The sequence below is a fragment of the Mesoplodon densirostris genome, chromosome 5 (assembly GCF_025265405.1).
Source record: "Mesoplodon densirostris isolate mMesDen1 chromosome 5, mMesDen1 primary haplotype, whole genome shotgun sequence".
Lineage (NCBI taxonomy): Eukaryota > Metazoa > Chordata > Mammalia > Artiodactyla > Ziphiidae > Mesoplodon > Mesoplodon densirostris.
In genome coordinates this window covers 3,479,870-3,498,610 of record NC_082665.1, presented here as the reverse complement: position 1 = coordinate 3,498,610, position 18,741 = coordinate 3,479,870, and the positions used below count along the sequence as shown (strand labels likewise).

Here is an 18,741-nt window from a genome sequence, read left to right as displayed (position 1 = left end):
GGGGGGACCCCCTAAGGTCCCATGTGCTGCAGGGACACTCCTGTCTCTCTGACCTTTTCCAAAGAGCAGAAGGCAGGTTCTGAGAGCTCCTCGCGTTCTCCCTCCCCACAGGCTCAAGGCGTTGGCGGCGACTGGGAGGAAGACGGCGGCGGAGGCGTCAGACTGGTAGGTGCAGTGAGGTCTCTGCAGGGCGGGTGCTGGGAAGTGCCCAGGACACTCCAGGGGGCGGGGAGCCTCCATGCCGCCCACCCAGCACCCAGGGAAAGGAATAAAGAGGCCCCGGTTAACATGGAAAACAAAAGAGAGAGAACTTTGAACAACGTTTTCTTCACTTAAAAGTCTGATTTAATCCAAATGTGCCTGTCAGTGAAGAACAATATCCATGCGATTTGTTGAGTAAATAGGGGAGAGCCATCCTTGCTGATATGAAGGCGAGGTTGCCACTGTCTTCACCTCTGATGGGGCGAGAACTTGCAGGTGGTGCTGAATGTCCCCCAAGGCCTCGCACGTTGCCCCTCAGGGTGCCAGGTGCCTGGGGGCGGGGGGGAGCTCTGGGTCCCCGGAGGCTCAGCCAGCCCTCAGCTCTGCGGCTCTGCCAACCTCCTGCTGCTACGGGCCTCGGTTTCCTGCCCTGGGAATCAAACAGGACACCCCGTTCTCTAAAACTCAGTCCCGCCCGCGTGTGGCATGATGGCATCATTCTGCCTCTGGTGGGAAGTCCCCTCGTGCTCCGCCCCGGAATAGCTGCAGTGAAAATCAAACAAAAGCCCCAGGTCCCGCCAGGCTGGGGTGCCCTCCCCAGAGCAGGAGGGCAGACCCAGGCACCAGGTCTCTGAGGGCTCAGCGTGTCCTCAGCGGGAACCCCCTCCTCCTCCAAAAACTCTAGGCCAAGGGCAAAAATGCCAGCCCCGTACAGGACAAAGGGAAGCACCCGGGACCCTCTGGGCTAGGCTAACCCTAAAGTCAATTGCAGAATTGCAATTAAAAACCAAACCCACTGCCCTGAGGGTCGTGCTAGTGATGACTGAGCCAGAAAGCCCAGCAGACCCACCGAAGAACAGGGAGGTGGTGGGTCCCCTAGATTCTGTGAGAGTGGGCCCAGCCGCACTCCTAATCGGGGGCGGGGGGCTGCAAATTAGGATGCCGTTAACAGCAAAAGGCGGCTTCAAGTGTTGGTGAGAATGAGGGGAAGGTGGTCTCTCACTTTCTCAGCTGCAATAGCGGTGAATATCAACCCTGAAAATGTGTAGCTGCCACCCACAAGTTCATGTCCAAGTACATTCCCTGGAGAAACACAGAGGACCTAAAAAGACATGTACAAAGATCTTGATCACAGTGCTGTGAAATTTTTTAAAAAGGAAACAATTTAAATGTCCATCAATGGCATGGGTGGATGAGATATTACATATGTAGATGATGCACTTTTATACAGACCTTAGAAGGTTCATTCTGACAAACTTCCCCAGATGTACGTGTATCAATGTGGAGAGATTACAAAAACACAGGGTTGAGTAAAAAATGCAAGTTGCAGAATTATTTGAACAATAGCTTATAATTTATATAAAACACACACAAGTGCTATCTGTGGATTTGTTACCTAAATGTCTAGAAGAAAACAAAGCAGATTAAGACTTGAGGTTTCCTCTAGAAAAGGGGAAGTGAGCTACAATGGAAGGGGTATAGCTTCCTCTATTGGTATTTTTTTATTAAGGAGAAGGTATTTGTGTGTATCTTATGTTTTCTCCAGTGGCTGTACGCTGATTCCTAAATTCAATATTATATCACAAGCACTTCTCTGAGTCAATCAAAAATTATTCAAATCCATAATTTCCAATGACTTCATGATAAAGTTATTACCTTTTTTCTCATTTTTTCCTTCTTTCCTATTATAAATAACCATACAATAAATATGTTATAGGAAGTCTTATCTATACTTTTTGCTTCGGATAAATTTCTGGAAGTGGAATTATTAGTTCAAACGGAAGGGGTATTTTAAGGCTATTGACACATCTTAGCCAATTGCTATATGTAAAGGTTGCAGAAATTCATCCTTAAGTCTCACTGCACCTTTGACACAATTAAGCATAACTTTTACCCTCTCAAAGACATTCTGCTAATTTGACAAGTGAGAAAATTAGTGTCTCGTGGATGCCTCAAGTTTTGTTTTTTTTTTTTTTTTTGCAGTACGTGGGCCTCTCACTGTTGTGGCCTCTCCCGTTGCGGAGCACAGGCTCCGGACGCGCAGGCCCAGCGGCCATGGCTCACGGACCCAGCCGCTCCGCGGCATGTGGGATCTTCCCGGACCGGGGCACGAACCCGCGTCCCCCGCATCGGCAGGCGGACTCTCAACCACTGCGCCACCAGGGAAGCCCCAATTTTTTTTTTATTATTGGTTAAAAGGAACTTGAATTGGGGACTCTATGTCATTTATCCTAGGATTTTTTTTCTTAGTATTTAAAATAAATTTCTGAATTGAAAGAAAATATAGTAGCCACCTAAGTTCCGTCCAGTTCTTTGTGGCTTTGATTTTTACACTTAATTTGAAGTTGGAGATAAAATTAAAGTTGAGGTTTTTTCCACAAAATTTTCAACCCTAAGGAGATGACTGGCCCACAAAGACCATTAGAAGACCAGGTTTTGAGTGTTTCTGTCACCTTTCTCTACTTTTCTGGGTCTTTGGCCTGGGAATCAGACTAGCCAGGATCTGAGACCTGGCTGGACACTGACCTGCTCTGCGGCCACACTCAGCCTCGTGCTCGGCAAGTCCCGCCCGGGCGTGGACACCTCTGCTCTGCACGGCCCGCTGTTCTGAGTTGCTGTCACCACTGTCCTGTGTCCTCCATGGGGAAAGACTCCTTTGGCCACGACGCCAGGTAAAAGTGTCCCATTCTCTGTTGCAGGCTGCACTGCCATTGCAATGACCCTTCTCTCGACGACCCCATCCCCCAGGAGTACGCCCTTTTCCTCTGTCCCACGGGACCCCTGATGGACAAACTTCAAGAGTTCTGGAGAGAGAGCAGGCGTCAGTGCGCAAAGAACAGAGCCCATGAGGTCTTCCCTCACATAACGCTCTGTGACTTCTTCACGGTGAGTCAGTCCAAGGAGTTTTTAATGTTCATTAATACAGCAGCTGAGTCATTTTCCGCCATAACTAGGTGGTGATGGGGCAAAATTGAGGGGTTTACTTTCACAGGGTGGTCCACGATGGTGGTGTTAGCTGGACTCTTTGTGTGAGATATCCTTTACTTTCCTCCTCATCTTCGTCTGGTGAACTTCTATTCATCCTTCAGAACCCAACTCATTTATCCCCTCCCTTTTTGAGTCTTCCCTAGCTCCCCAGGCAGAAGAGGTTGCTGCCCTTTGGGCTCCCACCATCCTCCCGCTTCTAAGTCTAGTAGCACTCTTTCCCTGTTGCATGGCCATGTGTCTGGTGCAGCTCTGCATCCCTCACTGGACTGAACCGCTCAAGTGAAGGAGGATAATTCACTTACCATTGCCCCCCAGAGACCAGCACCATGCCTCAAACAGAGTGGGAGCTTCACAGATGTGTGATGGATCCACTGAAGAACGGGTTAGCCAGCCGCAGATGTAAGACTTCTCCCTGCCTGGGGCACTAGCCCTCTGATTCGAAAGATGTTCAGAGAGCCAGTTCCAGCTCCCAGGATGGGGTCCTGGGAAGGTGAGAAGGACCTGGCATGCTCAAAAGACAAGAGGGAGGCATGAGAATGAGAGAAGGAGGGGCAGACACCACTGTGGCTCCCGACCAGAGAGAAGTACAGAGGGCACACCCTGGCCCCACCCCGGCTCTACTGCCAGCAAACTCTAAGGGTCCCACCGGGGCCCAAGGGGCCCTCTGTTCCAGGCTCCTTTGCGCTGCACGGAAAAGGGGATGCAAACCTGTGCAGGAAGGCTTCCAGAAGATGCCCCAGGAGAAGCAGCATCTTCCAAAGCCCTTGACAATCATCCTCATTTGCCAGGGCCAGTGGGGAGGGATTCCCAGGTGCTGAAACCAGGGAAGTCCCAGGTGCTGAAACCAGGGAAGTCCCAGGCAAACCAGGGTGAGTTGGTCACCCTACTTGCACATTGATGGCATTTGTGACAGGATCCTTCCTGGCTTGTCCTAGGAGCTCATCAGGGAAAAGAGAGGCAGTGAAGCCAGCAACAAACATGACCTTAGAAATGGACATGCCTGGCCCTGACAGTGACAGCCAGAGAGCTGCCTGGGGCCTCCAACTCTTCCTCCCAGCCTGTCGAGGCGTGTCCATTTGTGCACGCATACACACATACACAGACACAGAGACACACAGCATCTCACACAGACACACAGACATACCACACACACACACCATGTCACACACACAGGTATGCAGACACACACAGCATCACACACAGACACACCACACACACACACACGTCACAAACACAGATATACACACAAAGACACACACAGCATGACACACAGACACACCATACACGTAGATACACACACACACATTTCCCTTCTCTCGAGGTAGCTGCCCCCTCACGCCCACCCCACATCCCACCCTGCCCTGGTGGCTGAGTGCCCCTTTCCAACAGAAGAATGTAACAGGGATTCACTCTTTGCCTTTGATTCTGTAAAATAAGGATGCTCAGCCACCACATAGTGCCGTCATCTACAGGTCGGTGTATAACGTGGCTCCATGCTCCCAGGTTACATGAGGCGAGTGCCCTCCAGGCACCACGTGCTTTCCAGGCCCTACGAGGACTGCAAAAACACGACAGACAGGGCTTCCCTGGTGGCGCAGTGGTTGAGAGTCCGCCTGCCGTTGCAGGGGACACGGGTTCGTGCCCCGGTCTAGGAGGATCCCACATGCCGCAGAGCGGCTAGGCCCGTGAGCCATGGCCGCTGAGCCTGTGTGTCCGGAGCCTGTGCTCAGCAACGGGAGAGGCCACAACAGTGAGAGGCCCGCATACCGCAAAACACACACACACACACACACACACACACACACACACACACACAGACACGACAGACGGGTGAATTGAGTGCGCTCCTGGTTAGCAGGGGAGCTGAGGGTGCCCATTAGCAACGATGATACGGTCCATAACTCAGAGAATAAAGAGGGTGTGGGAAACCCAGAGCGAGCCAGCTGCTGGGGAGATGAGGATTTGGTCAGCTCCCCGAAGCGGGGGGGGCTCTGTCAGCGTTCCGCTGGGGTCCCACACGGGCGCGTGGAGCCTTTCTCACTGAGCAAGGAGCCAAGAGCTGTGTGGCCAGAGGGCAGGTGAGTGGATGACAGCAGGGTTGAGGGGGAGCCTGTGAGCCAAGGCCACGTCAGAGGAGACCCTGCTGGGGGCAAGGGTGGCTCGATCACTGGCCGAGTGTGTGGCCCACTGCCAGGTCTGAAGTTCAGCGGCCGAGGGGTAGAGGCTACAACCCTCCTCAGTAGGGCAGGTTCTGAGCAGTGCACCCCGGGGCTGGCTTGGTGTCTACAGGAAACCTCCAGAAGCCAGTAATGCAGCCCTGAGCCCAGCTGTGGGCCATAGGACTGGAGGATGGGGTTCGGGATGTGATGCAGGGTTGGGTCAACTCAACGTGAAGTGAGGCACATATTTAGAGGGACAAAGGGATTTTGTGTGTGTGTGTGTGTGGTATGCGGGCCTCTCACTGCTGTGGTCTCTCCCGCTGCGGAGCACAGGCTCCGGACGCGCAGGCTCAGCTGCCATGGCTCACGGGCCCAGCCGCTCCGCGGCATGTGGGATCTTCCCGGACCAGGGCACGAACCCGCGTCCCCTGCATCGGCAGGCGGACTCTCAACCACTGCGCCACCTGGGAAGCCCTTGTTGTGCGATTTTTGACCTGGGCACTCAAAGGCTATTCTATTCCAAAAAGAGCTTGACCTGAATTCTATAAGAAACTGGGGAGCAGCTATAGAACGGATCCATCACCCCAAACACCAGGACTAGTTAAATTATGTTACAGCATCGTGAACAGAAAAGAGGCTCCCGAGGCCGCCTGATTTTTATTAGTTAAGGTAACAGGTGACTGTCCTTTCTCTGTCCCTCAGTGCGAGGACCAGAAGGTGGAGTGTCTGTATGAAGCTCTGAAGAGAGCCGGGGATAGGACCCTGGGCGCCTTCCCCTCGGCTGTGCCTCTGGTTCTCCATTCTTCCATCAGCTACCTGGGCTTCTTCGTGAACGACAGCCCCGCAGACATCATCCATGAGTTTGCTGTGATGTTCGCCACAGAAGCTTCCATATTAGCAGGTAGGCGGCCCCAAGCAGAAGCACACGCAGGGCCCGGTTAATAGAAAGTGGTCCCTTTGTGCCTGGGGCTGAGCTCGCCACACTCGGGTGCGATGGGCAGACCCCAGGTCAGCAAGAGTGAGGCTGTTTCCCCGATGCAGCAACGGTCATCCTGCAGGCTGGCCGGGCACAGGGTTGTCTGCACCGTCACCAGGTCACTTCCACACCACCTGGCCCTTTACAGCCAGCAACTATGACATGGCCTTAACCTGAGGTTGAATATTGAGCTAGAACCTCCATAACGGGCCAGGATGTCCTTCAAAAATGTGAGCTAGGGCTTCCCTGGTGACGCAGTAGTTGAGAGTCCACCTGCCGATGCAGGGGACACGGGTTCGTGCCCTGGTCTGGGAAGATCCCACGTGCCGCGGAGCGCCTGGGCCCGTGAGCCATGGCCTCTGAGCCTGCGCGTCCAGAGCCTGTGCTCCGCAACGGGAGAGGCCACAACAGTGAGAGGCCCGCGTACCACAAAAAAAAAAAAAAAAATGTGAGCTAAGTCAGACAGAGAAAGACAAATATCATATGATATCACTTCTACGTGGAATAAAAAAAATGGTACAGATGAACCTATTTACAAAACAGAGGTAGAGTCACAGATATAGAAAACAAACTTACGGTTACCAAGGAGGAAAGGGGTGCAAGGGATATTGGGAGATTGGGACTGACATAACCACACTACTATACACAAAATAGATAACTAATAAGAACCTGCTGTACAGCACAGGGAAATCTACTCAGTACTCTGTAATAACCTGTATGGGAATAGAATCTAAAAAAGAGTGGATATATGTATATGTATAACTGATTCACTTTGCTGTACAGCAGAAACTAACACAACATTGTACATCAATTATACTCCAACAAAAATTAACTAAAAACAAAAAAGAGTGAGCAAATAGAAAGACTCAGAACTAGCAGAGGGCTCTTCTCTAAGTGGGAATAGCCTTGTCTGCATCGATGTGGTTTTTCAAAACACTCAGCCGTGTTCCAGCTGCTGGGAGACTGTCCCAGGAGGGACAGTGTGTGGTCACATGATGACAGGGGATCGTAGGCTGGGGCACCTCCCCCAGCCCCACGCCCACCAGGGGCATCCCTCCTCACCAGGCCAGTGCTGTATGTAAAACACAAGTCCTAGCTGATTCATTTTAACGTTTTAGGTATGAGCGTAGTCTTGTCTCCTTGGCCTCTTGGGGGGAAAATTATCTAGACTCACTTTGAGAAGCAGTCAAATTCACTTTCCTCAGACACCAGCCCCGGTCTGGAGACTGAGGCGCCGGCTGGGGTTTAGTGGGAAGAATTCCAGACTTGACCTCAGGTGTTAATTTTCCCTCATCTCTGGTTGGTGATGTGACCTGAATCATGTCCTCTGACCCCTGAGTCGTTTTCTTTCTCTGCCAATGGCTGGGGCTCTCGGCCTTTAAACAGTGCGGCGTGTTTGGGGAACTTCCCCGTGGTCCTGGTACTCAGAGGTGCTCCGCACAGCTGTGCTTTGTTGAGTCTGAAACTCGAAGAGGCCACAGCACTCTGGTAGCAGGACCCCTCCCTGCCCCCTGCAGACATGTATGAATGCAGATGCCGGTCACATGAAGAATTTCCTTAGTCCCAGATTTCCATTGGGAGGCTCGCTTGTCGAGTCTGGGATCATATTTGCTAGATAATGATAACCTTACCCCATGTCCTTGCGGATTGCCTCCTTTATGTAAGCGTGAGTTCAGGGGATGGTTCTTGAATCTCCTTGTCTCTAGAAGGACGACGGACACGGCTCTTGTCCTGATGCAGTGTATCAGCCGCTTGCCTCCGAGCAGGCTTAGCACCTCACTTACTCCCGTGCACCCAAAAAGTGGCTCTTCATGACCACTCATTTTAAAAATAGAGTGACCGAGGGCTGTGCAGGGTAAAGGGCCTGCCCGAGGTCACTGTCATGGGTTGAAAAGTGTCCCCTAAAATTCATGTCCACCAAGACCTCAGAAAAGGACCTTATTTGGAAATAGGGTCTCTACTAGATGTAATTAGTTGAGGTCACACTGGAGTAGGACAGGCCCTAAGTCCGGTGACTGGTGTCCTTGTATGACAAGAAGACACAGAGACACAAAGGAGAGGCCATGTGACCATGGAGGCAGGCATTGAAGGGATGTGGCCACAAGCAAAGGAATGCTGGGGCCACAGGAGCTGGAGGAGGCCGGGAGGGACCCTCCCCGGGAGCCTTCAGCAGGGGGCACTGCCCTGCAATACCTTGGTTTTGGACTTCCAGCCTCCAGATGCATGAGAACAAATTTCTGTTGTTCTAGGCCACCCAGGGTGTGGCCATTTGTGACAACAGCCCAGGAAACCAACAGAGTCCCCAAGCCAGTGGGTGGTGGATCTGGCACTGGAGTCCGGCCATGTCCTGCTCCATGCCTCCTGGGCTTCGTGCTGACCCACTCCGCACCCCGGGAAACCGGCTTTGACCTCACGTCCGTCGCCCACCCCTTAGCAGGCTCTGCCCTGCCCTCCATGGCCGGCACCCTGGGCCTGACCCTGATGGGTCGGGAGGGACCAAGCACAGCTCAGCCAGCAAGCATGTTCCTGGCCAACTCATGGTCCCCAGGGGCACGGGCCACACAGAGAAAAGGACAAGCGCCCATTCAGATCAGGTGACTCGGTGATCTCTCTGATGACGATCTCAGCGGGCCTTTCCCAGGCCACGCTGACTCATCCACGGCAAGGCCGTCACCCCACCTCGTCTGGAGCATCCGAGAAAAGGAATTTCCCCGCCACCCACATGCTCTCTTGCTTTGAGCTCCTCTCCCCCGCAGTTCAGGGCCGGGAGACCTCGCCGGTTTCTCTTTTGCTACCAAAGGCTCAGATAGAGGATGGGAGACATCAATGGGGTTGCCAAGTCTGGGCTCCAGGAAGTGGGTGCATCACCCTTGACGTTTTTCAGGGGGGAAGACAGATCCCGTGTGTTGCTAAGTGTTGCCCGTGAGAAAGGTAGCAGGTAACTAAGATTTACTGAAAGTTTCCCAGGGACCTTACAGTTAAGAGGCCGGTTTCCCAGGACAACCTGTCCAATCCTCAAGTTGTTGCTGTCGAAACTGAAGCTGAGTCAGACCAAGACGGTCCCCAAAGTCAGCTGCCAAACGGGGCAGCTGGGTCTAAAGTCAGGTCTATCAGATTCCAGAGTCTGTGCAGTTCCATTCATCGCCGCCTCCCCAGAACAAAGCTGCTTTGTGACCCGGCTGAAATCGGATCCTGGCTGCTTCAGGGATGCTGCTGCCCACTGACCTGAGAGCCCTGGAATGAGGTCCAGGAGGGCTGGGGCCATGAGGGCAGAGGTCACTCAAAAAGACCAGGGCCTGGTGGCACAGTGGTTGAGAGTCCGCCTGCCGATGCAGGGGACGCGGGTTCGCGCCCCGGTCCGGGAAGATCCCACATGCCGTGGAGCGGCTGTGCCCGTGGGCCATGGCCGCTGAGCCTGCGCATCTGGAGCCTGTGCTCCGCAACGGGAGAGGCCACAACAGTGAGAGGCCCGCGTAAAAAATAAAAAAAAGACCAGGGCCTTGGCCGCTCCAAGGGCTTCCTGCTTCACCAAAGTCAGCAGAATATTAGAGGCACTGCAATGTCTGATGGAATCACATTGCTTAGGGCATTTTCTTCCAGAGACTCTGCAACTGAACAAAAAGCCATTGACTGGAGCATGAGGCCACCCGTTCAGGCCACTGTGTAACATGCACACCCCAGGGGATGAAGGAGATTTGACTCAATTGTTGGGGCAATTAGCTTGCACATTGATGGGCCACAAACAGCCGCCCCCCAAACCTGTGTCTCTATACCCTCTGCTTTCCTGCTTCTTTGTAGAATCTGCAAGTACCCAGCCACCTCCTTAACGAGGTGACCTCTGTGTGGTGGCCCGTCTGGGCCAACTCCTTGCCCTGTAGGGGGAGCGCTGGTGTGGGGAGGGGAGTGGGCAGAGACAGGAGGTGCGTGTGTAAAGGCATTTGCACCTCCAACCCGGGCTCGTGGCCACCCCGGATGCGGAGACCCCAGGCGTGTGGTGCGGACGTCTGGGTCAAGGTGCCCCGTTTGCCTGATTTCACAGACTGCACCGTGAAGCCCTGCACCAAGCAGCTGCATCTCACCCTGGCCCACAAGTTCTATCCCCACCACCAGAGGACGCTGGAGCAGCTGGCCAGAGCCGTCCACCCCGGCCAAGGCTGCCAGTGGACGGCCGCACTCTACTCCCGGGACATGCGATTTGTACACTACCAGGTGAGCGAATGCAGGCGGACGGCTGGACTGGTATTAAAAACGGACGGTTGCAAAGATTTATGAATACATTGTGCTGCTTGCTAATTTGTTTAGATAATGATTTGAGTGAAGCCTCGGTTCAGGACTCCCTCCCCATGGGATTGATTGCTTTAGATAGAAAGCTTGTTATGCTCCTTTCAGACCCATGGAACAAGTATGAATGAATCCACCGTGTTCTGTGGTGTGGGAGAAGCTGTAAATAACCTCACTCCGAGGGGGGTGGATGTGAACATCTGGTTATGCTTTGAGATTTTCATATAAGAAATAAGTAAACAGAGATCAATAGGTAGATAGTAGATTGATAAAATAGGTAGATGATAGAGATAGATACATGATAGGTAGATAGGTAGATAGATAAATTGATAGGTAGATAAGAGGTAGATAGATAGATAATAGATTAGATAGATAGGTGATTGATAGATACAGATAGGTAGATAGATGATAGATAGATGATTGATATGTATAGATAGATGATAGATAGAGAGGTAATAGATAGATGATACATAGATAGATAGATAGATAATAACTAGAGAGACAGATGATAGATAGATACCAAAGTTCATTTCTGAATGTATCTGAACAAGTGTATACTTCCTTTTGTCATATTCTACTGTCATCAGACAGAGGCTTGGATGTGTCTTGGAGACACAGAACCCATCCTTGCTTGAGACATGAAGACACTTTCCTCCATTCTAGACCCTGAGGGTCCTGTTCCAGTACAAACCGCAGAACGTGGATGAGCTGACACTCAGTCCTGGTGACTACATCTTCGTGGACCCCACTCAGCAGGAGGAAGCCAGCGAGGGCTGGGTGATTGGGATCTCGCAGCAGACCGGCTGCCGAGGCTTCCTGCCCGAGAACTACACGGAGCGAGCTAGCGAGAGTGACACCTGGGTGAAGCACAGGTGAGCGCCCCCCTGCTCCTGCAGCCCAGACGCCTCTCTCAGACTTAGTGTCTGAGAGCGTCTTTTTGGAAACAGTGGCCATGGTGCTTGTATGCTTCTAGACAGTTCCATTGTTGGTAAAAATTGCCTTCTCCGTGCTGGCAACATTATCCCTGCAGGTATATGGTAAATATCTTGGTTGATTTGTAGTTTTCCACTGAGAACATTCAGAAAACATCAATGACTCTACAAAACTTTTCTGAGATCATACTCCCAAAAGGACTACAAAATACCACTTCCTTATTATGAGCATAACAAATTATAGAAGCATACAAGCACCGTAGAAGAGATAATTCAATTAAAGATGAGCCAGTGAAATAAATTATGATACATCCATACAATAGAATACTTGAGGCTTCTAAAAATGATCACGAGGAAGTATTTTATGTACTGATATAAAAAAATCCAAGAGGGCTTTCCTGGTGGTGCAGTGGTTGAGAGTCCGCCTGCCGATGCAGGGGACACGGGTTCGTGCCCCGGTCCGGGAAGATCCCACATGCCACGGAGCGGCTGGGCCCATGAGCCATGGCCGCTGAGCCTGCGCGTCCGGAGCCTGTGCTCCGCAACGGGAGAGGCCACAACAGTGAGAGGCCCACATACCTCAAAAAAAAAAAAAAAAAAAAAAAGGTTAAAAAAAATCCAAGAGAGTTGCAGAACAATGTGTATAGGATAGCACTAGCTGTGGGGAACAGATGCATTAAAACATTATCATCTGTTCTTATATCTGCACAATACGTATTTATATGCACGTTCATGCGTAAAAGTTCCCTGGAAGGGTAGATGTCTGTAAACTTCTAACAGTGGCTACCTGCAGGGTTGAGGGTGGGAGTTGGGAGAATGGAATAGGAATGGGAGGGAGACTTCTCACCCTCTACCACTGCATAATTTTTAAATTTGTGAACCATAGAAATGCATTACTTATTCAAAATCTAAATTAATCAATGTTAAGTTTAAAGAAAAGAGTATAAGGAAATTGGGTCAAAGGGAGAATAAAGGGGGAGAAGTCAGACAAACCCAGGGCCAAGCTCTGTGCACACCATGCACGCTGTGGGGCCCAGGCTTCGAGCTCTCCCACACCCAACGTGGAAAAGGATATGGCTTCCACAAAAAGATCACAGCCATCCCAGGTGTGGGTAGACCAGTCGTCCTGGAGAAGCACAGTTTTGTGGGTGTGGACATGGCCATGTGTCCAGTGGCCACAACAAAATCACAGGACATTGATGTCACGAGGGACTGCAGAGATAATCAGGTACATCATCATCCCTGAGAGCTGAGAACACTTGGGCCCAGGGAGGTGGAGGGGCCAGATGACATCACGCAATCAAGGAAGCACTTGGTTCCTTTTAGAACCAGCTCAGTCCATCACCCAGTCCAGTGAACCATTTAAGGAGTAACAGGGAGAAGATGCCGGTTCCACCCCAACTGACCATCTGAGGTCCAGGTGATGTGGGCTCCCGTCTGGTCCCTGTCCTTTAGCAAGTCCTCCAATCCTTGCTCAGGACAAGAGAGCATCACTGTCGCCAGGCAGTCGGCACACTGGATGTTTCTAGAACTATGCAGCTAAGATTCTGGAGAAAATGAGTTTGTGGCTATTGCATCATTCACCTTACAGTTAATCTATTAGTCACCTGTCACCAAAATAACGGTTCCAGCTTTTAAGCTGAACATTTCTGGGAGTATTCCTTCTAGAAACAAGTTTCCCCTAGGAATTAATAAGTATTAACAAGAATTACAGCAAAAGAAGAGAAAACTAAGTACTGGGCTGGGCTGTGGGGTGTCTGATTGGCCGTGTTTTGGAAGCACCCCAGCTGTGCTGGGGAAAAAGACAAACTGTGACATGTGATTATGGGTCAGAAGGACAGAGAACCAGCACTGTTGTCGGACTCAGCTGTCCTGGCTAAGTCTTTTAAAATGGCCCAAAGTGTACTTTATTAAACATTCAAACTTTTACATTCAGAAAATGGCCCTAGAATGTCTGGACACGTTACTAATCGGTTGAGCAGAAATGCCGTCCGATGATACTGTCCCAAGGCTACTTTAGCTGTGGGCAGACAAACCGTTGTTTATAGACAGTGGATAAATAGCTCTGACAGGGTCAGCACAGAATTCACACTTGGGATGTGCAACCCAAGCAGGAAAAATTATTGGCCTTACCTCAGTGACCCATCACCAGGGCGACCATTCAGTCTTTGTGCCAATAGTTCAGGGTCTCTGGATTTACTCAGCAACAAAATGACCCCACAATATTTGCCTGTTACTTTGAAGAAAAAGATCAGAGGTGACCACTGTGATATTGATGGAGCATATTCATGAATCACAGCAGTTTTCAACCCTCCACAGACAAGAAGGTAGGTAGCATAATCTCGAACAAAGAGCCACGAACAGTTAGAGCTTAGAGGACAATTTGCCCTCTTTGAGCCAAGATGAGAGTACCAACCCTGGGGCAATACACGCTCAGGAACTTTCCAAAGCCACAGAGCAGGTTCCTGGCAAGCAGCTCAGACATAATAGAGACATTGTCATGGGCTGCATTGTGTCCCCCAAATCCATACGTTGATGTCTGAAGCCCCAGCACCTCACAATGTGATTGTATTTAGAGATGGGTCTTTAAAGAGGTGACTAAGGTAAAATGAGATCACAGGGTGGGCCCTAATCCAATTTGTCTGGTGTCCTTATAAGAAGAGGAGATCCGAACGCAGACACACAGAGAAGGACGATCATGTGAGGACACAAGGAGAAGACGGCCATGTACACACCAAGGAGAGAGGCCTCCGGAGGAACTAACCCCGCCCATACTTCGATCTTGGACTCAGCCCCCAGACTGTATGAGAATAAGTATCTGTTACTTAAGCTGCCCCGTCCGTGGTACCTCGCTACGGCATCCCTAGCAGACACAGTCCACACAACCCGACAGACGGTAGCTTTAAAAGCCCGTTTAGGGGGCTTCCCTGGTGGCGCAGTGGTTGAGAATCTGTCTGCCAATGCAGGGGACACGGGTTTGAGCCCTGGTCTGGGAGGATCCCGCATGCCTCGGAGCAACTAGGTCCGTGAACCACAACTACTGAGCCTGCACGTCTGGAGCCTGTGCTCCGCAGCAAGAGAGGCCGCGATAGTGAGAGGCCCGCGCACCGCGAGGAAGAGTGGCCCCCGCTGGCCACAACTAGAGAAAGCCCTGGCACAGAAACGAAGACCCAACACAGCAAAAATAAATAAATAAGTTAATAAACTCCTACCTCCAACATCTTCTAAAAAAAAAAAAAACCTATGTGTGATTTGAAAAAAAGCCCCTTTAAAAGCCAGGGAGAATTTAAATACATTTCTATGGTGTAAGTTAAGCAGTAAGTGGGTCTCTGACATTTCAGAGAAAAACAGAAATATTAAAATACTATGTTCTTTCCTTTCTCTTCTCATCACCAACATCCCCATCGTAATCAAGGCTGTATTTCATTTGAAAGAGTAGCAAAAAAAAAAAAAATTCAATTTTTCTCTCCAACTGTAAACTTCACAGATGTTATTTATAGATAACAAGGCTTCACTATCTGCCCTGTGGGCCGGGAGCAGGGTGCGTGAGGGCCACACCTCGCCCTCAGGAAGGGGAAACCCACCAGCATTTCCTGTGTCAACATGAGACTGCAAATACTGAGAGCTTGCTCATTTGACGAGGGAGATGTCAGTGGTCTGAATATGGGGGTCATGTTCTTGTCTGTTTACGACCAGTGAAAGATGTCGAATGTGCTGACATCTGACGCTGTGAGAATACGAGCTGTGTAAACCTATTTGACCTGGATCCCGCTGTTACTGACCAGGGTTCTTGGCTTCCTTAATCAATGGAAATTGATCAGAGGCCAGACAAGAAATTCAGGCCCGGCTTTGTTGGGACCCCTGCTGCCATAGGGGAGTGAGAACCCACAACAGGTTCCCTTGCTTGCCTGCTCCCTGAAGCGGGGCGAGCTAGTTCCTTATATGGGGTGAGGGTAGGGTGTGTCCAGGGGTCAGGCCGAGGGGTGACTTAGGTGGTCTGCCCACCCCTTAGGCGGTGGTGTGGGCAGGGGGCATGCGCAGTGCCCTGCTTTTGCTCCCGACACCCTGTTTCTGCTCCAGGCTCTTCAAAAGTGGCGGTTGGGTTTTTCGGTCTCTTTGTATCTTTTGGGTCCAGAATTTGACCCAACTGGGCACTCACACAGTTATGTTTAGTCCTGTACAGTTTCTCTGTATTCTGTGGCTGGAGGAGAGGTGTGTCCAGGTGCAAGCCCTGCAGCAAAGGGTCCCAGGTCCCAGCAAAAGGTCCCAGGTCCCAGCCTGTCTCACCGCCAGTAGGATTTACCGCTCAAGACAGGACAGGCAACAAGATGGGAAGAGAAGGTACGACTTGCAGACAGTTTCAGAAGTGAGTTAACTACATCGAAACACCTCGTGGGCACTGAGGGTCCCGGGCGTACGGTTGTGATGGTGAAAAGCAGGTGGCCTGAGCCTGTGGGCCCCTGAGATGCAGGAGAAAGGACGCCACTCCCAGCTCAGGACCCGGTAAGGGTCTCAGGATGGAGGCCTGGGAGCCATCAGCTTTACGAGAACTGGGGGACTTGGGGCCACTGTGGGAGAGAAAGACAAACATTTACAAATGGGCCGAATAAGTAGAAACACAACAGGTTCGTGATGGAGCAAAATGAATCCTCCCAGAGCCATTTCCAGGTTTGATGGAATTCCAGGGAAAATCCCAATGGGATCGTTTGTTGGAACTTCACTGAGTGATTGAAAAGTTTATCTGGGAGAATAAATAGGAGAGAAGAGCTGAGAACACTTTGAAAACTAAAAGTGATGAGAGGAGGTATTTACCCTACCAGATATTAAAAACATGTTATAAATTTATAATATGGTACTGGCTTGAGGGAAAGAGAAAAAATAGATCCGTGGAACAGACTAGCTAACAGAGCAGGAGACCTGGTATATTAGGAGGTTCCTATCTGATGAATGCATCAGAAATAGGAAAATAAATGGGTGTAAAATAAAAGGTATTCTGTATGACCTCACAGCACACACTGATATCAATTTAATTCTGAGTCAAGAATTAAACGGAAAAAGAAAATCATTTTAAAATAGAAGGCAGTTTAGGGCCTCCCTGGTGGCGCAAGTGGTTGAGAGTCCGCCTGCCGATGCAGGGGATACGGGTTCGTGCCCCGGTCTGGGAGGATCCCATATGCCGCGGAGCGGCTGGGCCCGTGAGCCATGGCCGCTGGGCCTGCGCGTCCGGAGCCTGCGCGTCCGGAGCCTGCACGTCCGGAGCCTGTGCTCTGCAACGGGGGAGGCCACAACAGTGAGAGGCCCGCATACCGCAAAAAAAAAAAAAAAATAGAAGGCAGTTTAAATGACTGTATTTCTGATTTCTGGACTGGGGTGAGCTTTGAAAGCAGAGAAGCAGTGGAATGGATTTTAGGGTGACACTTAACAGATGTGTCTTTAATACTGATTATTAAATGCTTAAAATGTAAGCCTTCTGTATGTTAAAAATCATAAAGAATACTACAATTTAAAGAGCAAGATGAGAACATGCTTTTCAGAAAACAGTAATAGAGATGATGTTCCCTTACCAGTCACTCACGTGAGCTGACTGTCTGCCTCCTTCTCTTCCCCCGGAAACCGGAGGCCCAGGCATCCCTGGACACTCTGCCCACCAGTTGATTTGTGTCTGATTTTTTCATTTAACCCAGAGGCCACCTACTGCATTCCTCACTCCTATCCACCGGAACAGGTGAACGTCGGAAGAGTGCCCACCAGCTCTGGTCACCTGCAGCCTCTGGGCCCACGTGCCCTTCTCCCCACAGCACACTGTGATGCTAGGTCCAAACTCCCAGCCAAGGCCACCTGTTCATGGCGCATTGCACCCCATCCCTCCTGGGCATCCCATGCCCTCCAAGGGCATCACGCCAGCATCATCTGTCATCCCAAGGCCCTCCCCAATGGCTCCCACCAGCAAGCAAACATGCTGTTATCTTAAAAACAAAACCAAGCACAAGCTCTCTTTTTTTCCCATTTCCCTCTCTAGCTACTGTCCATTTCTCTCCTCTGATTGTATGTATCTTTTTCACTCAGGCTTGTTTGAAACTAGCCCACATGCTATAAAGCAGACCACAGGCCTCGTGAGGACAGCTTCAGTGTAACTAGTCCTCCTTCTACGACCACCAGGACAGGTGTTCAGATCCCATGGGAAAGGGAACCAGAGGTGCTTGTAAATTGTTTTTAATTAGAGTTTACAAAGATGGCCTTTCGCTTTCTGAAAGGAATTTCCCCTGGGAACCTGGCCATTTCTTTCTCTTGGAGGATTTCCATGAGACCGTCGGCTCTTAGCTCTTCATTCTCACTCCTCCTCGGGCCCCTCCCCTGTTCCTCACCTCGGCACCAGCACCCACTCACCTTCTGGAGTTCTCACAGCTCTGGGGTGCCATGACCTTTGCCCTCAGTGGTCCTCAGAGCTCCCAAACGGCTGCCCACCCGGGGCACCTTTCTTGATCCCCTAGACGAGCAGCAGTGTCTTCTCCGCCTGCAACTGCTCGGGCACCGTGGTCACCCACCCGCCCACTAATGCATCTGTGCCTTTCCTGTGTGTTGCCATGGCGTTTAATGTGTCTATTCTGCTCCCTTATCCCTGTTCCCAACCACGAGCATCTTCACACCTTTGGTTATTTTAGAAGGCGATTCTTAGAGGATGATGCACTGGTTTGCTCGGGCCTCATAACAAGATACCACAGACATGGTGACTGAAACAGCAGGTGTCCCTTCTCTTGCAGCCCTGGAGGCTGGAAGTGCAAAGCTCAGGTTGGTCCCTCCTGAGGCCTCTCTCCTGGGTGTGTAGATGGCCGCCTCCTCCCAGTGTCCCCACATTGTCATCCCTGTGTCCTGATCTCCTCTTCTCAAAAGGACCCAGTCAGATTGAATTAGCACCCACCCTAGTGACCTCATTTTACCTTCATCAGCTCTTTAAAGGTCTTACCTCCAAATAGGGCCCCATTCGGAGGTCCTGGGGGTCAGGACTATACATTTGAGGGCGCCCAGTTCAGTCTGTAACAGGTGGTGACGGAGAACATGAACCACCACCACTGGCTCAGGAGCTGCCATGTGCTGGCCACTGAGCCGTTTTGAACCATTGTTTCGTTTCATCCTCACGATGACCCAACCCACCCGTCGTGTCGCATGCATACTGTCCTCCATGTGATGACAGGGTGCTTCCCAG

At 51.0% G+C, this 18,741-nt stretch overlaps 1 protein-coding gene and 1 non-coding gene across 3 annotated transcripts in view; one reads left to right on the top strand and one right to left on the bottom strand.

Moving 5' to 3' along the window:
* The window catches only part of UBASH3A (ubiquitin associated and SH3 domain containing A), a 41,672-nt gene that overhangs the window by 1,975 nt on the left and 20,956 nt on the right, over window positions 1-18,741 (top strand). For both annotated transcript variants that reach the window (XM_060099714.1, XM_060099715.1), the window contains exons 2-6: window positions 112-165; window positions 2,901-3,087; window positions 6,051-6,249; window positions 10,364-10,533; window positions 11,269-11,477. In XM_060099714.1, coding sequence (XP_059955697.1) covers window positions 112-165; window positions 2,901-3,087; window positions 6,051-6,249; window positions 10,364-10,533; window positions 11,269-11,477 — 819 coding nt within the window. The remainder of the gene's footprint in view (window positions 1-111; window positions 166-2,900; window positions 3,088-6,050; window positions 6,250-10,363; window positions 10,534-11,268; window positions 11,478-18,741) is intronic.
* Window positions 17,604-17,736, bottom strand: LOC132491478 (small nucleolar RNA SNORA61). Its single transcript, XR_009532694.1, has one exon. It is a non-coding gene; the product is annotated as a small nucleolar RNA SNORA61 (small nucleolar RNA).